Source organism: Ovis aries, chromosome 2, assembly GCF_016772045.2.
Source record: "Ovis aries strain OAR_USU_Benz2616 breed Rambouillet chromosome 2, ARS-UI_Ramb_v3.0, whole genome shotgun sequence".
NCBI classification, from domain to species: domain Eukaryota; kingdom Metazoa; phylum Chordata; class Mammalia; order Artiodactyla; family Bovidae; genus Ovis; species Ovis aries.
The window spans coordinates 46,791,022-46,807,240 of record NC_056055.1 but is presented as its reverse complement, the minus strand read 5'-3'; the positions used below and the strand labels follow the sequence as shown (position 1 = coordinate 46,807,240).

General features: G+C 39.7%; 1 protein-coding gene across 2 annotated transcripts in view; it reads left to right on the top strand.

The window, feature by feature from the left end:
* Nucleotides 1–8,524, top strand: part of LOC101123612 (contactin-associated protein-like 3) — a 236,926-nt gene extending 228,402 nt beyond the window's left edge. The window contains exons 22-24 of one of the 2 annotated variants that reach the window (XM_027964384.3): nt 21–251; nt 522–593; nt 5,228–8,524. In XM_027964384.3, the coding sequence (XP_027820185.2) occupies nt 21–251; nt 522–593; nt 5,228–5,421 (497 nt within the window). In that variant the 3' untranslated portion in view covers nt 5,422–8,524. The remainder of the gene's footprint in view (nt 1–20; nt 252–521; nt 594–5,227) is intronic. The other variant, XM_042243184.2, reaches the window with a different exon arrangement.
* The last annotated feature ends 7,695 nt before the right edge of the window (nt 8,525–16,219 follow it).

Here is a 16,219-nt window from a genome sequence, read left to right as displayed (position 1 = left end):
TCCTGCTTCTTTGTCCGCAGAGCCCCTCGGCGCGGACCCGGACACGCTGCGGGCCGGCGCGCGCGGCTTCACCGGCTGCCTTTCTGCGGTACGCTTCGGGCCTGCAGTCCCTCTGAAGGCGGCGCTGCGCTCTGGCGGCCACTCCCAGGTCACCGTCCGCGGACACGTGGCCACCGCGTCCCGCTGCGCGGATGGGACGGGGCCCGGAGCCCCAGCGCGGGAGGCGACCCGCCCTCTCTCAGGAGGAGCAGGTGTGTGGCTCGCTCCCTGCGGTCTTCCACTCCATCTCCATCCCCGTACAACTGCGTTTCACATGCCAGCAAGATTATGCTCCGAATCTCCATGCCAGAGGTTCCCCAAAGTCCTCAATTCATCTTCTCACTTCTCTGGTCTTTCCAGTCTTGGTTCTTCATTTCAAATTCGTTTCTGTCACTGCATTATCTGCTCCTCTTTCAAACGTTTGTGGATTTCTCAAAACTCCTCCTTTCCACTCTCTGTCATCCTCCCTTTTTCTACTGTAGGTCGTTCTGGACCAACGGATGAGGGACGGCCCTTAGTTAATGCGGACAGAAGTGACTCCGCTGTCATCGGAGGTAATGCAGCCGCAAATGACCTCTTCCTTGGTTCTGTTGTCACTGTTAGCAAAGTCCAAAAAATATATGAGAATCCGTGATGATTGTGAGGTCAATGGCAGACCACATACATTTGCTAATGTTCTTGATGTAACTGTACCGAACTCAGCTCCTTCGAAAAAGCTTTGTAGATGGAACTGATGGCTCCTTTCTTTTAAAGGATGGTTGCCAAACTATAATAATAAGAGGTTTTTCATTTGAAAATAGTCATTAGTTTCTCTCAGAATGTATACATATTTAAGACACATTTACTTTTACTTCTTTGATTTAAAATAGCCAGAGGTCAGCCCCTTAGCCCAGAACACTTAAAAATAAGATTAAAAATAAAACATAGAGCAACATTGACATATATACACTACTGTATGTTAAATAGCTAGTGGAAGGCTGCTGATTCACCTTGTTGTATAATACACACTAATACAACATTGCAAAACAATTATTCTCTAAATTTAAAAATAAAATAAATTTTATTTAAAATTAAAAAATGCAACATTTATTGGGAGAAGCACCTAAATTATACAAATTGTCAATTACCTAAATATAAAGATGTAAAACTGCATCTAGCATCAAGGTTATCTTTGGGCAGAGAGATAGGCAGCTAGCTGTCTATCTAGGTAGATACATATAGATATCCATTAAATAAATCACTCATATATATATATATATGAAGAAATAAAAGTAATTGCGCTTTAAATATCTTATATTATATCCCCTGAAACAAAACTTATCCAGGTAGGACTCAATAATTAATATTCAATTCTCCCTCCTTATCATTCAAAGAATATTTTAATTTGTTTAATTAGATTATGGAAATGTGAGTCAGTTGAAAACTCTGCTTGGTGAGTAGAAGTAAACTACTCTCCATTCTTTGCTACCTCAAAGTGAGGTAATTACTCCTAGAGCTGGGTGATTGGACTGGGTTAGGCCATCTACATACCTGCTCAGATTGGATCTGCCTGCATTTATTAAGATACCAGGTTTCTCCAGACAACTAGTGAAGTATTCAGACATTTTAAAGTGCTGATCAAATCTATGTAAGAATGTCATTATTTCCATTTCTGTATCAATTACTTTTATTTTTGTAATGAGTGAGGAATATGACCTCCATCTTATAACTCCAAAAACAAATAAAAGCTATAAATATTATTTATAATGCATATCCAAAAAGAATAACTTTCTTGATAAAATTTAAATTAAGTCTTAATCCCAAATCATTCTGATTTATTTTTAATGAGAAAACTTCACTATAATGTCAAAGTTGAGTGAAAATAAATCAACTTAAATGTGATTAATATTTACAAAGTAGGAACCCAAAGTTCAAAATTTTGCTGATTATAATAGTTGGTGCCCTTTTATTAGAGAGAACAAAGATAAAAGTCAAATTGATGATAGGACAAAGATGTGGGCCTTAGAGTTTTATTGCCTGCGTGTGTGTGTGTGCTCAGTCGTTCAGTCATGTCTGACTTGTTGGGACCCCATGAACTGTAGCTGGCCAGGCTCTTCTGTCCATGGGATTTTCCTGGCAAGAATACTGGAGTGGGTTGCCATTCTCAGGAACTGAATCTATGTCTCCTGCATCTCCAGCATTGCAGGCAGATTCTTTACCACTGAACAGAGTTGTATTGCTTTTGCTAAACATCATTGGCAAGATGTACAAAGTAAGTTACTCTAGTGGCACTCCCCTGAGAAATCTTTTTTGGCTCCTGATACATGGGAGCCAAGCACAGAAGGTCTTAGGGACAGAAGGGTTCAGTTTACTGGACCCTACAATGTACTTGAACCTTCCTTCCATCTGTATGGGGGCTGATGGCTGTGTGGTTTGTCAGTTACTGAGTACCTAGACCTCCAGTGTATTGTTCCTGAAAGAACTATCAGACTTTAAAAAAATTGTTCACAGACTTCACCTTTGTGTGAAATATTTGATCTGTTTAAAGAATTATCCCAATAGGTGAATTTCTCCATATTCTGCATTTTTCACTTTTATTTTCTCCCCTGTAAACAAAGGAAGCACTAGGAAAGGAGTATTAACCTAATCAATATTCGAACCTGGTAAACCAGAGATCACAGAGGATTTCTTACCAAGCAATCTATGCTGTGGATGGGCAGATGGATGGATAGAGAAAGATACAGACGTGTAGATAGACAGAGACACAGACACAGGCGTGAGCACTTGTCAAAAACACATTTACACTGAAGTTGCTGATAGGAAGGTTATGGAAGCCATCAGATGCATTCTTCACATTATCTCAATCTCTTCAGATAGAGGGTGGAGATGGAAGTTATTCTAGGATCCCACCAAACCTCACAAAACAAAAACAAGGTAGAGTTAGAGGTGATCAATCACATACAGAAAATCCTGGATGTATAGGTGGGTCAGTGTAATGGTGACAATCGTCATGTAATTAAGTGGTTTGATCACTGTTACTGAGTTAGTGGTCCCTGACACTAAAATTGGACATGATATAGCTCTTAAAACAAAGCTCTATGACTAAACATAAAAATAATTAAAGTAACTCTGTTATTGTTTCTCACATGAAATGGAAAATATATTGAAAGCAATGAATATTCTACATATGAATGAATATTTAAGAATATTCATAGAGTAATAAATATGCTACCTCGTCTCAGCTAAGGAGTCTGAGTTCCTGATTGCATGTCCTCAGGAATCTTTGTGACCAATTGCACCGAACCAAGCTTCAAGTTTGTTGGGCTCCATCACACTTGCTTAAGTCTGTCTCAGAGTATAATAAAGAAACTTCATTTTGCAATACAAATTTTGATTTACATAACTAAACACTAACATGTGTTTGCTTACATTTGTTAATTAGGAATACTAATTAATGCCTACGCCAATCATCTTAAAACTATATTGACTAGTGAATGTTCCTTTTTGCCTGTTTCAGATGGATTGGATATTTATTCTTCACTAATGTGATATAGCTTGACTTAATATCCCTATGGCTTAGCTTGATGGTGCATTAAAATAATCCATGAAACTTTTGAAATAATACTGATACCCCAGCCTCCCACCCAAAATTCTGTTATCGTCTACTATGTAGCCAAGGTTGAGAACAACTGGCAAAGTTAGTGTCTTCAATACTTAAAACATTTCCAGCATGAGAAATGTTTTACTTTTCATATAACTGAATGTTATTAATATTTCTACAGATTTTTATAATATAGTATATTAGTTATCAATTGCTACATGACAAATTATCAACTATTTAGCAACTTAACACAATCCACGTGTATTGTTCCTCAGTTTATATGGGTCAGGAGTTTGGACACATCTCAGTTAGGTCCTCTGCTTAGGGTCTCACAATCCTGAAATGAATGTGTGTCACTTGGGATCTTGGGCTGGGGTCACACTTGAAGTTTCCACTGGGGGTGGAGCCTTTTTCACTTGTGTAGATTGTTGGCTGCATTCAGTGTCTTGCAGATGTAGCACTGAGAGCTTCTGAATTTTCACTGGTTCATAGAGTTCCTTGTCATGCGGTGGTTTCCCAGCATGGCTCTTGCCACCTCATAGCCAGCAGGAAGAAGGAGACTCCAACAGTACAGATGCTACAGTCTTATGTAACATAATCATGTAATCATGTACAAATAATCAGGTACAGACCATCAACTTTGTCATATTGTATTGGTTAGAAGCAAGTCACAAGGGGGTCACACAAGAGTGTAGACCCCCAGAGGCAACAATCACTTAAGACTCTCTCGGTCTCATAGACATAGATGAAATATACACCACATTATTGTAGTTCAACTGTATATCAGCATAACAGTTTAATCAAATTTTCATTAAAACACATAGAAATTTGGCCACTTGATGCAAAAAGCTGATTCATTGGAAGAGACTCTGATGCTAGGAAAGATTGAGGTGAAAAGGAAAATGGGGCAGCAGACGATGAGACTGTTAGATAGCATATTCAACTCAATGGACATAAATTTGAGCTCCCTGGTCACTCAGATGGTAATGAAGCTGCCTGCAATGCAGGAGACCTGGGTTAGATCCCTGGGTTGGGAAGATCCCCTGGAGGAGGGTATGGCAACCCACTCCAGTATGCTTGCCCGGAGAATCTCCATGAACAGAGGAGCCTGGCAGGCTATACAGTCCATAGGGTCGCAAAGAGTTGGACACAACTGGGTAATTAAGCACACTAGGAGATAGATAAGCTCACTAAGAGGATAGAGGAATCTGGCACACTGCAGTCCATGCTGTCACAAAGAATTGGTCACAACTTAGCAATTGCACAACAACAATAAAGCATTTAATCACTCTATAATAGGGCTACACAGTCTATACCTTTTAAAAATAAAAACCTGCTTACTCAGTTAGCCATGCAGGCATGACCTAAGAGGCCTATGGTGTTTCTGCACTTTAGTGTGAAGGCATTAACTGGAATCCAATCAGAGATGTCTTTGGAATTAAGGCATAAAACCTCTGTGTCTAAAGTTTGCATGGACTTCGAAGTAAACTTAAAGTTACAATATTACTTGGTTTCAAATTTTCTGATGATAAATGGTGCTAGGGTAGATTCTAGTTAGGCTGACATTTACAGTTTATAATCTGACTTTGTATTTTCCCTTCTCTTTAGGTGTGATAGCGGTTGTGGTATTTATTTTGCTCTGCATCACTGCCATTGCTATACGCATTTATCAACAGAGATGGCTGTACCAAAAAAATGAAACAAATATTCCAAAAACTGGAGACAATGCTGAAACTGCTCTGAAAAGTGAGCTCAACATGCAATGTACAGTCAATGAAAGCCAGAAAGAGTATTTCTTCTGATCTGCTATTGTGATTTACTGATTACTAAGATGATGTGACTTTCTTGCTAAGCCAGGGGCTCCCAGTGGATGAAACCCACCCATTGTCCTTCTGGGACAGGCAGTGGGGGTCCAATGCCATCAGCTTGCTCACAAACAGTCCCTGGAGGCTCTGCTCAGTGTTCCTTCTTGATCCATTTATGTGACAGTGACTTTGGTGTGCTCATTAATCACTGATTGGCAGTTTCTGACTGTTCTGACTTGATCTTCTAAAAGGCAAATGTATTTTACATAATTACTTCAGGTTTTAAGTGAGAAGAAGGATTCAAGCTCTACTCTCTTAAAAATACTCCATGGAAGTTTATCAACGTTGGACTCTAATGTTCTGTGTTACATGGAAACCTACAGTAAGCTTCTTTTATCAATCACTTGCTGACGTTTTTAAACCAGGAAGTGCTTCTCAGATGGCCTTCAGCTGCATTTCCATATTCCTATGAACCAGAGCCCATTGGCCAAACATCTAAGAAAACATTTTTTGGCTGATTGCTTTTCCTTTTGTGTCTTTTAAATCAATTTTGATATATTTTAATAATGAAATGAGTGTTGAATGTCAGCTATGAAATTCTACAATTAAGTTCAGATGTGAAACAGAGAATTCATGGGTAGAAAAACGTGTAAAGGATTTTAATCTGTGATAATTTGCTTATTTTTCTTTGTGATTTGTCATTCTATTCTTTGTAAATTGTAATAAGGATCACCTAGTAATCTCACAGAAATGTTTATTTTCTAACTAAATTCGTGCCCATGTATAAAGCTGAAACTCCAGTACTTTGGCCACCTGATGTGAAGAGTTGACTCATTGGAAAAGACTCTGATGCTGGGAGGGATCGGAGGCAGGAGGAGAAGGGGATGACAGAGGATGAGATGGCTGGATGGTATCACTGACTCGATGGACGTGAATCTGAGTGAACTCCGGGAGTTGGTGATGGACAGGGAGGCCTGGCGTGCTGCGATTCATGGGGTCACAAAGAGTCGGACACGACTGTGCGACTGAACTGAACTGATGAATTCCATATGTAACACTGGAAGTGTATCCATCCACATCTGAATGAAATATAGTCCTAAATTTTTTTTTCTTTATGTATGGGATGGTTAGGTCACTTTTTTTTGCAGTCCTGTGATTTTTTTTTTTTTTCCTGGAGATTATAACAACTCTTTGCTTTCTTGTGACTGTATGTTCATTTATTAGGGAATAAGTCACATTTTAAACTAAATCTCTCCATTTTCCTTTCTAAATTTTGAGCGTATGTAGGCAAAACATTCCTTGAATTACCTTCTCACCTAGCTACTATTTGGAATATTAGTGGAAGAATGCTTATGCTAAGGGAAAATGCAAGTTATATGATCTGAACTAAATCTGTCATTTCAGGAAAAATTCTAGGATCTTGAGATCTATTTCCAATAGAGCACCCCAAATAGGCTAGCCCATTTTAAGTAGGGCATATTTGAATATTAGGAGAGCAAAAAATCATATTAACTATGAGAATTTATCCAGTAACTACTTTTGTGGCAGTGGTCATTAGATACTCACATGATGTCACCGTTTGCATTGAAAAGCCAGTTGTAATAAAAATGCACTGCCCTCTCCATATTCCACCTGCCATGTGCCTGCCAGGTACTAACTTTGACCACAAAAAGATCACTTGGAATTAGATGCATTTTGCCTTGCTATCACCTTTTGTGTGTATACCTACTTTTCTGTGTTGTTTTTAATGAATGGGAAAAGATATCCTCTATATTGTTTTTTCTCAAACATTTTTTCTTATATTAATTTTCTATAAGGTGTAAAAAGCTACCACAAATTTAACTCAATACACATTTATTATTGCACAGTTTCTGTGAGTCAGGAGCTAGGCATGGGTTTACTGAGACTCTTGCAAGGTTGCAGCCAAGTGTCTGCCAGGGCTGTGTTCTTATACAGAAAGTCAGTCAAGAAGGGATCTGCCTCCTTGCTCCCATGATTATTGACAGCACTTCATTCATTACTGCTGGAGGACTTAGGAAAGCTTGTTTCTTCAAGGCTAGTGGAGGAGAAACTCTAGAGCAAGTATGCTAGCAAGAGGGAGTCTTATTTAAGATAAATGTGATCATAGGAATGACATCCCCCAATTTGTCATAGTCTGTTGGTTAGAAGGGCTTCCTTGGTAGCTCAGCTGGTAAAGAATCCACCTGCAGTGCTGGAGACCCAGGTTCGATTCTTGGATTGGGAAGATAACCTGGAGAAGGGATAGGCTGCCCACTCTAATATTCATGGGCTTCCCTGGTGACTTAGATGGTAAAGAATCTGCCTGCAATGCGGAAACCTGGGTTCAATCCCTGGGCTGGGAAGACCTCCTGGAGGAGGGCATGGCAACCCACTCCAGTATTCTTGCCTGGAAAATCCCCAAGGACAGAGAAGCCTGGTAGGGTCACAAAGAGTTGGACATGACTGAGCGACTAAGCACACACATTGGTTAGAATAAGTCACAAGTCCCACACATACTAAGGGGAGGGATTATATCAAGACTTAACAGGCTGAGATCATGGAGACCACTTTAAAGTCTATTTGCCATAATGCTGTATCTATACTGATGTTTATTTAAATGATGAAAGAAATTTAGGATCTCAATATAGCAATATATAAAGGACTACTTTGGTAAATGGTGTGTGTAGGCTTTTCCCAAAGGTCTGTGTAGTTTGGGGAAGGATTCAACATAAAAATTATAGGATACATTAAACACATAGCTGAGTATAAACATCATTAAATTACTGCAACTTTAACAAGTGATCACCTTATGTTCCAAAAGAATGCATCACTTTGGTACCTGAAATTTTACAGATTTCTAGATAGTGAAATCCACTGCACTCTGATCTCTTTTCTAAAGGGGAAACTTTAAAATATTTTTACTGAATTTCGGTGATGCACCATCCACATTCCCTGACTGATTTGTAAACTTTTCCAGCTTGTTAATAAAAAAAAAAAACTTTTGAATTAAATTAGAAAAATATTTTTAAGAGTTGAATTAAATTTGAATTATGAAATTATATTGTTTCTCCCCTAAAATATTAAAAATTGTGTGAATGTATGCATTCTGTACTGGTGTGTGTATTCCTTTATCTCTACTTGTTCTCTCTATAGGGAATACTGTGATTTGTTAATATTATTTATGATGGTATTTAAGTTGTCATATGAAAAGTGAAACACAAAGTAGTTGATACTTACTGACTGCTACAAATCGGGGCTTTTCCAGGTGGTGCTAGTGGTAAAGAGCCCACCTGCCAATGCAAGAGACTTAAGAGGTGCGGGTTCAATCCCTGGGCTAGGAAGATGCCCTGGATGAGGGCATGGCAGTAGTATTCTTGGCCAGGTCCATGGACAGAGGAGCCTGGTGGGCTATAGTCCCTAGTGTCACAAAGGGTCGGACATGAGTGAATCGACTTAGTACTTACGCACAAATTAAAATACCTAGAAATGTAGATATTTAAAACTTTGCCAGAGAACCACAATTTAACAGTCAGTAAATTATTTGTTGAATGTTTGTACTCAAAACTGGTTAAATGTGATTTTCCCCAAACAGTTGGTTTCTAGAGCACTAATTATATATACAGATGTCAGTTGCAGACAGTTCAAAGATAATAAGTCCTCAAGTTTTATTTTCAAATAGCAAATGAAAATAGCATATAACTAACACTCATAATTAGGACTAGAACTTAAAAATTCTTGTTTACCTCATTATGAAGTGAACCCCTCCCCCTATTACTTCCCCAGTATCATTTAGTAACTTAGACAAACATATTGGGGCATTTATATTCTATTTGTCTAAGTAAACACTAGACAATTTTTTCACTTGCTTTCATATAGAACATTTGATAGATAATAGCTTTCAATGGCAGAAAAGGCAATGGCAACCCACTCCAGTACTCTTGCCTGGAAAATTCCATGGATGGAGGAGCCTGGTAGGCTGCAGTCCATGGGGTCGCTAGGAGTCGGACACAACTAAGCGACTTCACTTTCACTTTTCACTTTCATGCATTGGAGAAGGAAATGGCAACCCAGTCCAGTGTTCTTGCCTGGAGAATCCAAGGGACGGGAGCCTGGTGGGCTGCCATCTCTGGGGTCGCACAGAGTTGGACACAACTGAAGCGACTTAGCAATAGCAGCTGCAACTTCGATGGATTTTTGAAAAGTAAAAAATGATCATCACGGTCCTTACCTTGAAAGATGACAAATATGATGGAAGCACTTTCCATCTGCTGCTGCTACTAAGTCACTTCAGTCATGTCCGACTCCTAGCGACCCATGGAACTGCAGCCTACCAGGCTCCTCCATCCATGGGATTTGCCAGGCAAGAGTACTGGAGTGGGTTGCCATTGCCTTCTCTGGCACTTTCCATCTAATACATATTAAATCCAACTATGCAGTTGGATTGTCAAACCATGCTTTAAACAAAGAGGATGAAATGGACATACACGTTAAATAAAGACATATTTAGTGGGTTACTTAATCTACTGTTTTGCAATCCATGTACAACAGTGTTTAAGTCCCTTCATGCCTTGAATAGATCCTGGCTGTCTTTTTCCCTTTTTAAGTGTGGCTTATGGTAAATGGCAACATGGAGGAAAGAATAAAAAAGAAAGTGATAGACATGAAATGGCCTACACACGAAGTGGAGGGGGACATGGATTTGGTGTTTATGTGTGCCAACAGCCAAATGGGAACCCATGGGCATGTTTACAGGTTGAAGGAGATTGACAGACTTTATGCACATTGAAAATAACTTACTACTTCAGTGGAACAAAACTATTATTAATGGGATAGATCTATGGACTACCTAAACATGCATGCAACTACTACCACTTTTCGAGAGGATGAAAGTATTTATAAACACTGGTTTAGCAAATTTAAATTCAGAGAAAGAATTGAGCTTTTATAAGAAAAAAAAATTCTTATTCTCAGAATGAGAGAGATTGTCTATTGACAGGAGAATCATCGAATATCCTTCTATCTGATCTTTACCTCGCCCTTTGCAGGCTTTCTAAGTGAGTCTAGGTTGCTTCTTCCAAAGTAACATCATTAATTTGTAGTTAAGTCTGGTTACCTGAGCCTTGCTTTGCTATACAAGTTTTCATGGGTGCAGCTTCTGCTAGTTTCTGCTGCAGATTTCATCAGAACATCAGCCTTTAGTATGTGGTATAATTCAAGTACAAGTATGGGCTTTGTTTTAGGAAGATAGGTATGTGTGACTGAGGTGTATGGCAGGATTTATCATACATAGATCACATTGCTGGGAAAATAAGTTGAATTGCTACTTACTATGAAACTTATGTTTCAAAATTACTAGTAATGCAAAACGTTCACCAAGCTTTGATTATGACTGAAAAATGATGCATATTCCATTTATTTTATCATTATTTGTGTTATGTGCTGTGCTGTGCTTAGTCACTCAGTTGTGCCTGACTCTTTCTTATCCCATGGACTGTAGCCTTCCAGGTTCCTCTGTCCATGAGATTCTTCAGGCAAGAACATTGGAGTGGGTTGCCATGCCCTCTTCCAGGGGTCTTTCCTGACCCAGTGTTAAGTATTACCAAATAGAAGTTTGTGTGCCCAATGCCCAGTAAGACCAAACAAACCAAAGTTCTGGATCAGAGAGAGGTTTATTGCAAGGTCATGCAAGGAGATGGGTGGCTCATTCCCACACCCCACCCCACCTCCCATCCCCTCAAAAAAACCCAGATCCCTGAAGGGTTTCAGGAAAGCAGTTTTAAAGGCAAGTTGAAGGAGGAGCATGGTCAGTTATTGCAAACTGCTTGGAGTCAGAATCCTTTGTTCTTGAAACTCCCCTTGTAGGTCAGGTCATGATGTTCCTTTAAACCTCTAGCAATACAAATGTTATTCTCCATTCTGCATCTTTTTATCTCTATATAAATGGATAAGTGTTATATTCTTTAAGGTCAAGAGCCATGAGAATATATGCTCTCCTGTATATTTCAGGCTATCAGTTCAGTTCAGTTCAGTCACTCAGTTGTGTCCGACTCTTTGCGACCCCATGAATTGCAGCACTCCAGGCCTCCCTGTCCATCACCAACTCCCGGAGTTCACTCAGACTCACGTCCATCGAGTCCGTGATGCCATCCAGCCATCTCATCCTCTGTCATCCCCTTCTCCTCCTGCCCCCAATCCCTCCCAGCATCAGTCTTTTCCAATGAGTCAGCTCTTCGCATGAGGTGGCCAAAATACTGGAGTTTCAGCTTTAGCATCATTCCTTCCAAAGAAATCCCAGGGCTGATCTCCTTATAGGTAGCATCTTTTTACAAAAGATGCAGAGCCAGAGTGACTAAGCACAGTCAACAGAGCACAAAGGAACAGATCTAATACAGAGCTGGATTTGTTTTTCTCTATTACAAGAGGATGAGATGCTGGATTCAGAGTTTATCATTGACTTTGTAAACACAAATTATCAGATCTAAACCTGCCTTTATATTTGAAAAGTGAAATCTTATAATCTACCAAGACTTAAGAAATTTCTTAACAAGGAACATCTGTAACAGAATGTAGTACTTTGTATCACTGCTCTTTAACTTTAATTCTTAAAACGGCGTACAATATTTATAATTGTCTTCTTCTTTACAGATCAGAAAACCTGCAGCACAAGGGCTTTCATTTCTTAGATAAGTGTCACACAGATAATGAGTTACTGACGGACAGTAGAATGCAGGTTTTGACACTTCCAACAGTTGACTTGCTTTCATTTTCTGCAGCAAGTAAATATAATCCATGGCTAGATTTCTCTTTTGTTTGAAGATATGATTTATATGTCTAAAAATATTAAATTCAAACTATTCTGCCTAAAAACACACAGTTGCACAGTCACCCCACACACACACACACACGACATACTGGTGTCAGATCTGTGTTTTTAATGTTTCCTAGAATGTTTTATATGTATAGAGAAATACTGGTGATTTCCTTAATTCTCAATATTTTAACTACATATGAATCCATCAAGTAGAATTTTTCTGAACATCATGTACACAAGTACACAATACACAAATTAGTTTGTAAATATTAGTTTTATAAATAAAATTACTTTAAAAATTGCTTTATAAATAAAATCAGGCTGACTAAAGCCATCATCAAATTACCTTAAGTATTTTATTAGTTAGAATGTTTAATCTGTCAGTTTCTCCTAAATTTTTAAATTAACCTTAAAACCAGAAAAAAAGAATACTCAAATTAAGAAGTGATTTGAAAATTTTGGTAACATTTATGCCCAATCCATTACAAAACCATTGATTATGGGGTTTATATTCTTTTGTATTGTTTTCAATGTATCTGCTTTGCTGAAGTTTACAGCAATAGGTATGCTCATACCTTCTGGGGGATTTAACAATTTGCTTCACCTAAAATAAAAATACATTCTCTCAAAGAAGCCAGGGTGGAAGCTTTCAGCTGCCAGCCAAGAATTCTTGGCCAGGACGTGCACTGGATACATCTTTCAGGATCTGTGAAGAGACTGTGAATTAATTATCTTGCCATGCTGTTTGACCTGATATCTATTTAGTTAATTTATGTGAATTTCAGAACCTCTGCTTTGGGGGCAGAAATTACTTTTTAAGAAAACTTATCGTAATTTCATTTATTCAGGCTTTTCTACTGTTACATATAAGCCTATAAAAATTTCTTAAATACAGAGATCAACTAAATTAAGGAGAAAAATTATTGATTTTTATTCTAATTTGAATTAGAATTATTTGTACAATAATTTTAGAAAAAACAGCTATATTTTATCTCCATAATATCAAACTTTCATTTAATGGATCTTACAGTCTCAACTTGTTTCAAAGACCTGTAATTACTATGATAATTGGTATTCTCTCTTGGCTGATCCAATTGTATGGAGTCCCCTGACTCCATCATTCTTGCAGAATTATTCCAGACATTTTTTAAAAAACAATCCTTACTTTCTGTCAGCAACATGATGTTCCATCATGTCTTGCTTTTCTCTAAGACATGAAATTAGCTACCCTCAAGTAGTTCTCTTTCCATTTAGTAAATTATTGGAAACCCAAATAAAAAAAATAAGGTACATATGAAAATGTTTCTCATGTATACTGTGGGAAGATAGGATTGTTGGAGCACTTTGGAGACAAGATTGGAAAGAATACTTTAAGGCAATCAATTTAAAGTAATTATCCCAGTTTTATCAGTGGCTTTGGAGAGAGTGAAATTTGAAGGGTTCCTCTCTTGTGGACCTTGATTCTTGGTAAGGATACAAAAAGAATCTGAGGTCTTACTTGTTGCAAAAACAAGTTTACTGAAGCAGGAACAGAAGGAACACCTCATGGGAGAGGTGGGCCAAACCAAGAGAGGCACTGGCACTGGAATGGTGAGGCAAGAGGTCTTTCAAGATAGGGTTTATACATATTCATCTAGCCAGGTGTGGACTGACAGTTTTGATTGACAGTTGCAAGTTACATAACAACAGGTTCTAATGCGCATGTCTTTCCCATAATCCAGTCTATTATAATAATCAGATGTGTGTATGTATAGAATATTTATGAACCCTTAATGGGCTCCGGGCTCCCTAAATTCACTTGAGGACACAGCTGTGCATCAAGAATGCATGTGCCTGAGTTGGAGAAGTCCTCATGGTTAGTTTGTATCCACTGTGTGCCTAGGGTACATGCTCTCGTTGTAAAAGTCTCTGTGGTTATTTTGTAGCATGTCTATGAACTCTCCTGGGCCCCAGTGGGGTGTATCTGGGTTGAGATTTGAGAGATAAGCTTGCATCCTTTTCCGCTAGGCCACTCCTGGTTGTTTATCTGAAACATCCTACCTAACAGTTTCAGGCTAATTCAGTTCAGTTCAGTTCAGTCACTCAGTCGTGTCCAACTCTTTGCAACCCCATGAATCGCAGCAGGCCAGGCCTCTCTGTCCATCACCAACTCCAGGAGTTTATTCAGACTATGTCCATCGAGTCAGTGATGCCATCCAGCCATCTTATCCTCTGTCGTCCCCTTTTCCTCCTGTCCCCAGTCCTTCCCAGCATCAGAGTCTTTTCTGAGTCAACTCTTCACATGAGGTGGCCAAAGTACTGGAGTTTCAGCTTTAGCATCATTCCTTCCAAAGAAATCTCAGGGCTGATCTCCTTCAGAATGGATTGGTTGGGTCTCCTTGCAGTCCAAGGGACTCTCAAGTCTTCTCTAACACCACATTTCAAAAGGATCAATTATTTGGCGCTCAGCCTTCTTCACAGTCCAACTCTCACATTCATACATGATGGGCTAACAAAAAGCTAATTAACCCACGTGAAAGGCTTAGTGCAGTCCATTGCACATAGTAGGTGCTCTTATAATTTATTGCTTTGGCTGCTTTGATTGTTAGTTTGAGCAATATATATATATATATATATATATATATATATAGTGTTAGGTAAAAGATGACCAGTGTAGGCTGTGAACCCAGTTTTCTGCAGTCTCGTTTGGTGTAGCCCCAGGGGCAGGGTATAGGTTGTCCCATCCGTGTTATCATGGCCAGGAGGAATAGTGACAAGAGCATGTTTAGCTATGATATTAGAAGGAGAGTGATAAAGGAGAAAAAATCAATTTGAGCTTTTGTGAAAAGGAGGAAGGTTTCCTGTAAGTGCAGATCAGAAATTGCCTGGATTCATCACAGAGTCACAGCCAGTAATCGGGGTAGCCAGCCAGAGGTCTTGAGGTAGGGTCAAGATAAAATCTTCAAGGCAGGCTAGAGACATATGGCCAGGTCAGGCCGTTCTAAAGGAATAGCACCCCAGGAGTAGTGAACAGATGATAAGGTAAGTAAGGGCCAGTGAAAGTCAGAGTGTGGGCGGCCAGTCCTGGGGTGGTGGGGTGTGACAGCCAGTCCGATGGCGAAGAGTATAGCCAAAGTTGTGATTGGCAACAGCTACAACGGATGAGGCCAGTCAAGCATTGGACAGGGCGTGTCACTCACTGGCAGGAGGCAGGGGTGTCTTAGTAATGGTGAATTGCTGGAGCGAGAGTCGCTAAGGTCTGATAGGAATTTGGAAGCCAGGAGGTCGGCCAGGCGGTGTAGTGAGAATATAGTTAGGGGTTGATCTAGAATTAGCTGGTGTTTTTTTTTTTTTTTTTTTGCATTTGCGTATAGAGAAGCTGCTGCTGCCAGGGCGCATAGGCAGGGGAACCATCCCCACGTGGTGGGGTCTAACTGTTTGGAGATAAATGCCACTGGCAGCACTTCAGAGCCCGCAGGCTGTATGAGGGCTCCAAAGGCTATGCCCCCTTTTTCATCAGTATACAGGTGATAGGGGAGGTTGGGATTGGGCAGGAAGAGCAGGGAAGAGGACAGCAAAGCTGAGCGGAGGTTGTAGAAAGCCTTTTTGACCTCTGTTTCTGAAGAGAGCGGTCCAGTGGGGGTGTCTTTTGCGGCTGTGTAGAGGGTTTAGCCAGTGCAGCATAGTTGGGGACCCAGTGCTGGAAGAATTCTGTTAACCCCCAGAAGGACAAGATTTGTTCTCCAGTGAAAGGGGGCAGAGGTCTCAGAGAATGCTGAGTCTGTCAGTAGTTAGAGCCTTGGTTGTTGGGGTAATCTTTAGACCTAGGTAAGTCACAGAGGTCTGGGTGAGTTGGGCCTTTTGTTGAGATGTTTGGTATCCTTTAGAGCTAAGGAAGTTAAGAAGAATAGTGGTATGTGTCTGAGAGAGAGCTTGTGAGGGGCTGCAGAGCAGAAGGTCATCCACATACTGTAAGAGGACACTAGGGGCCAGAGGGCATGTGGC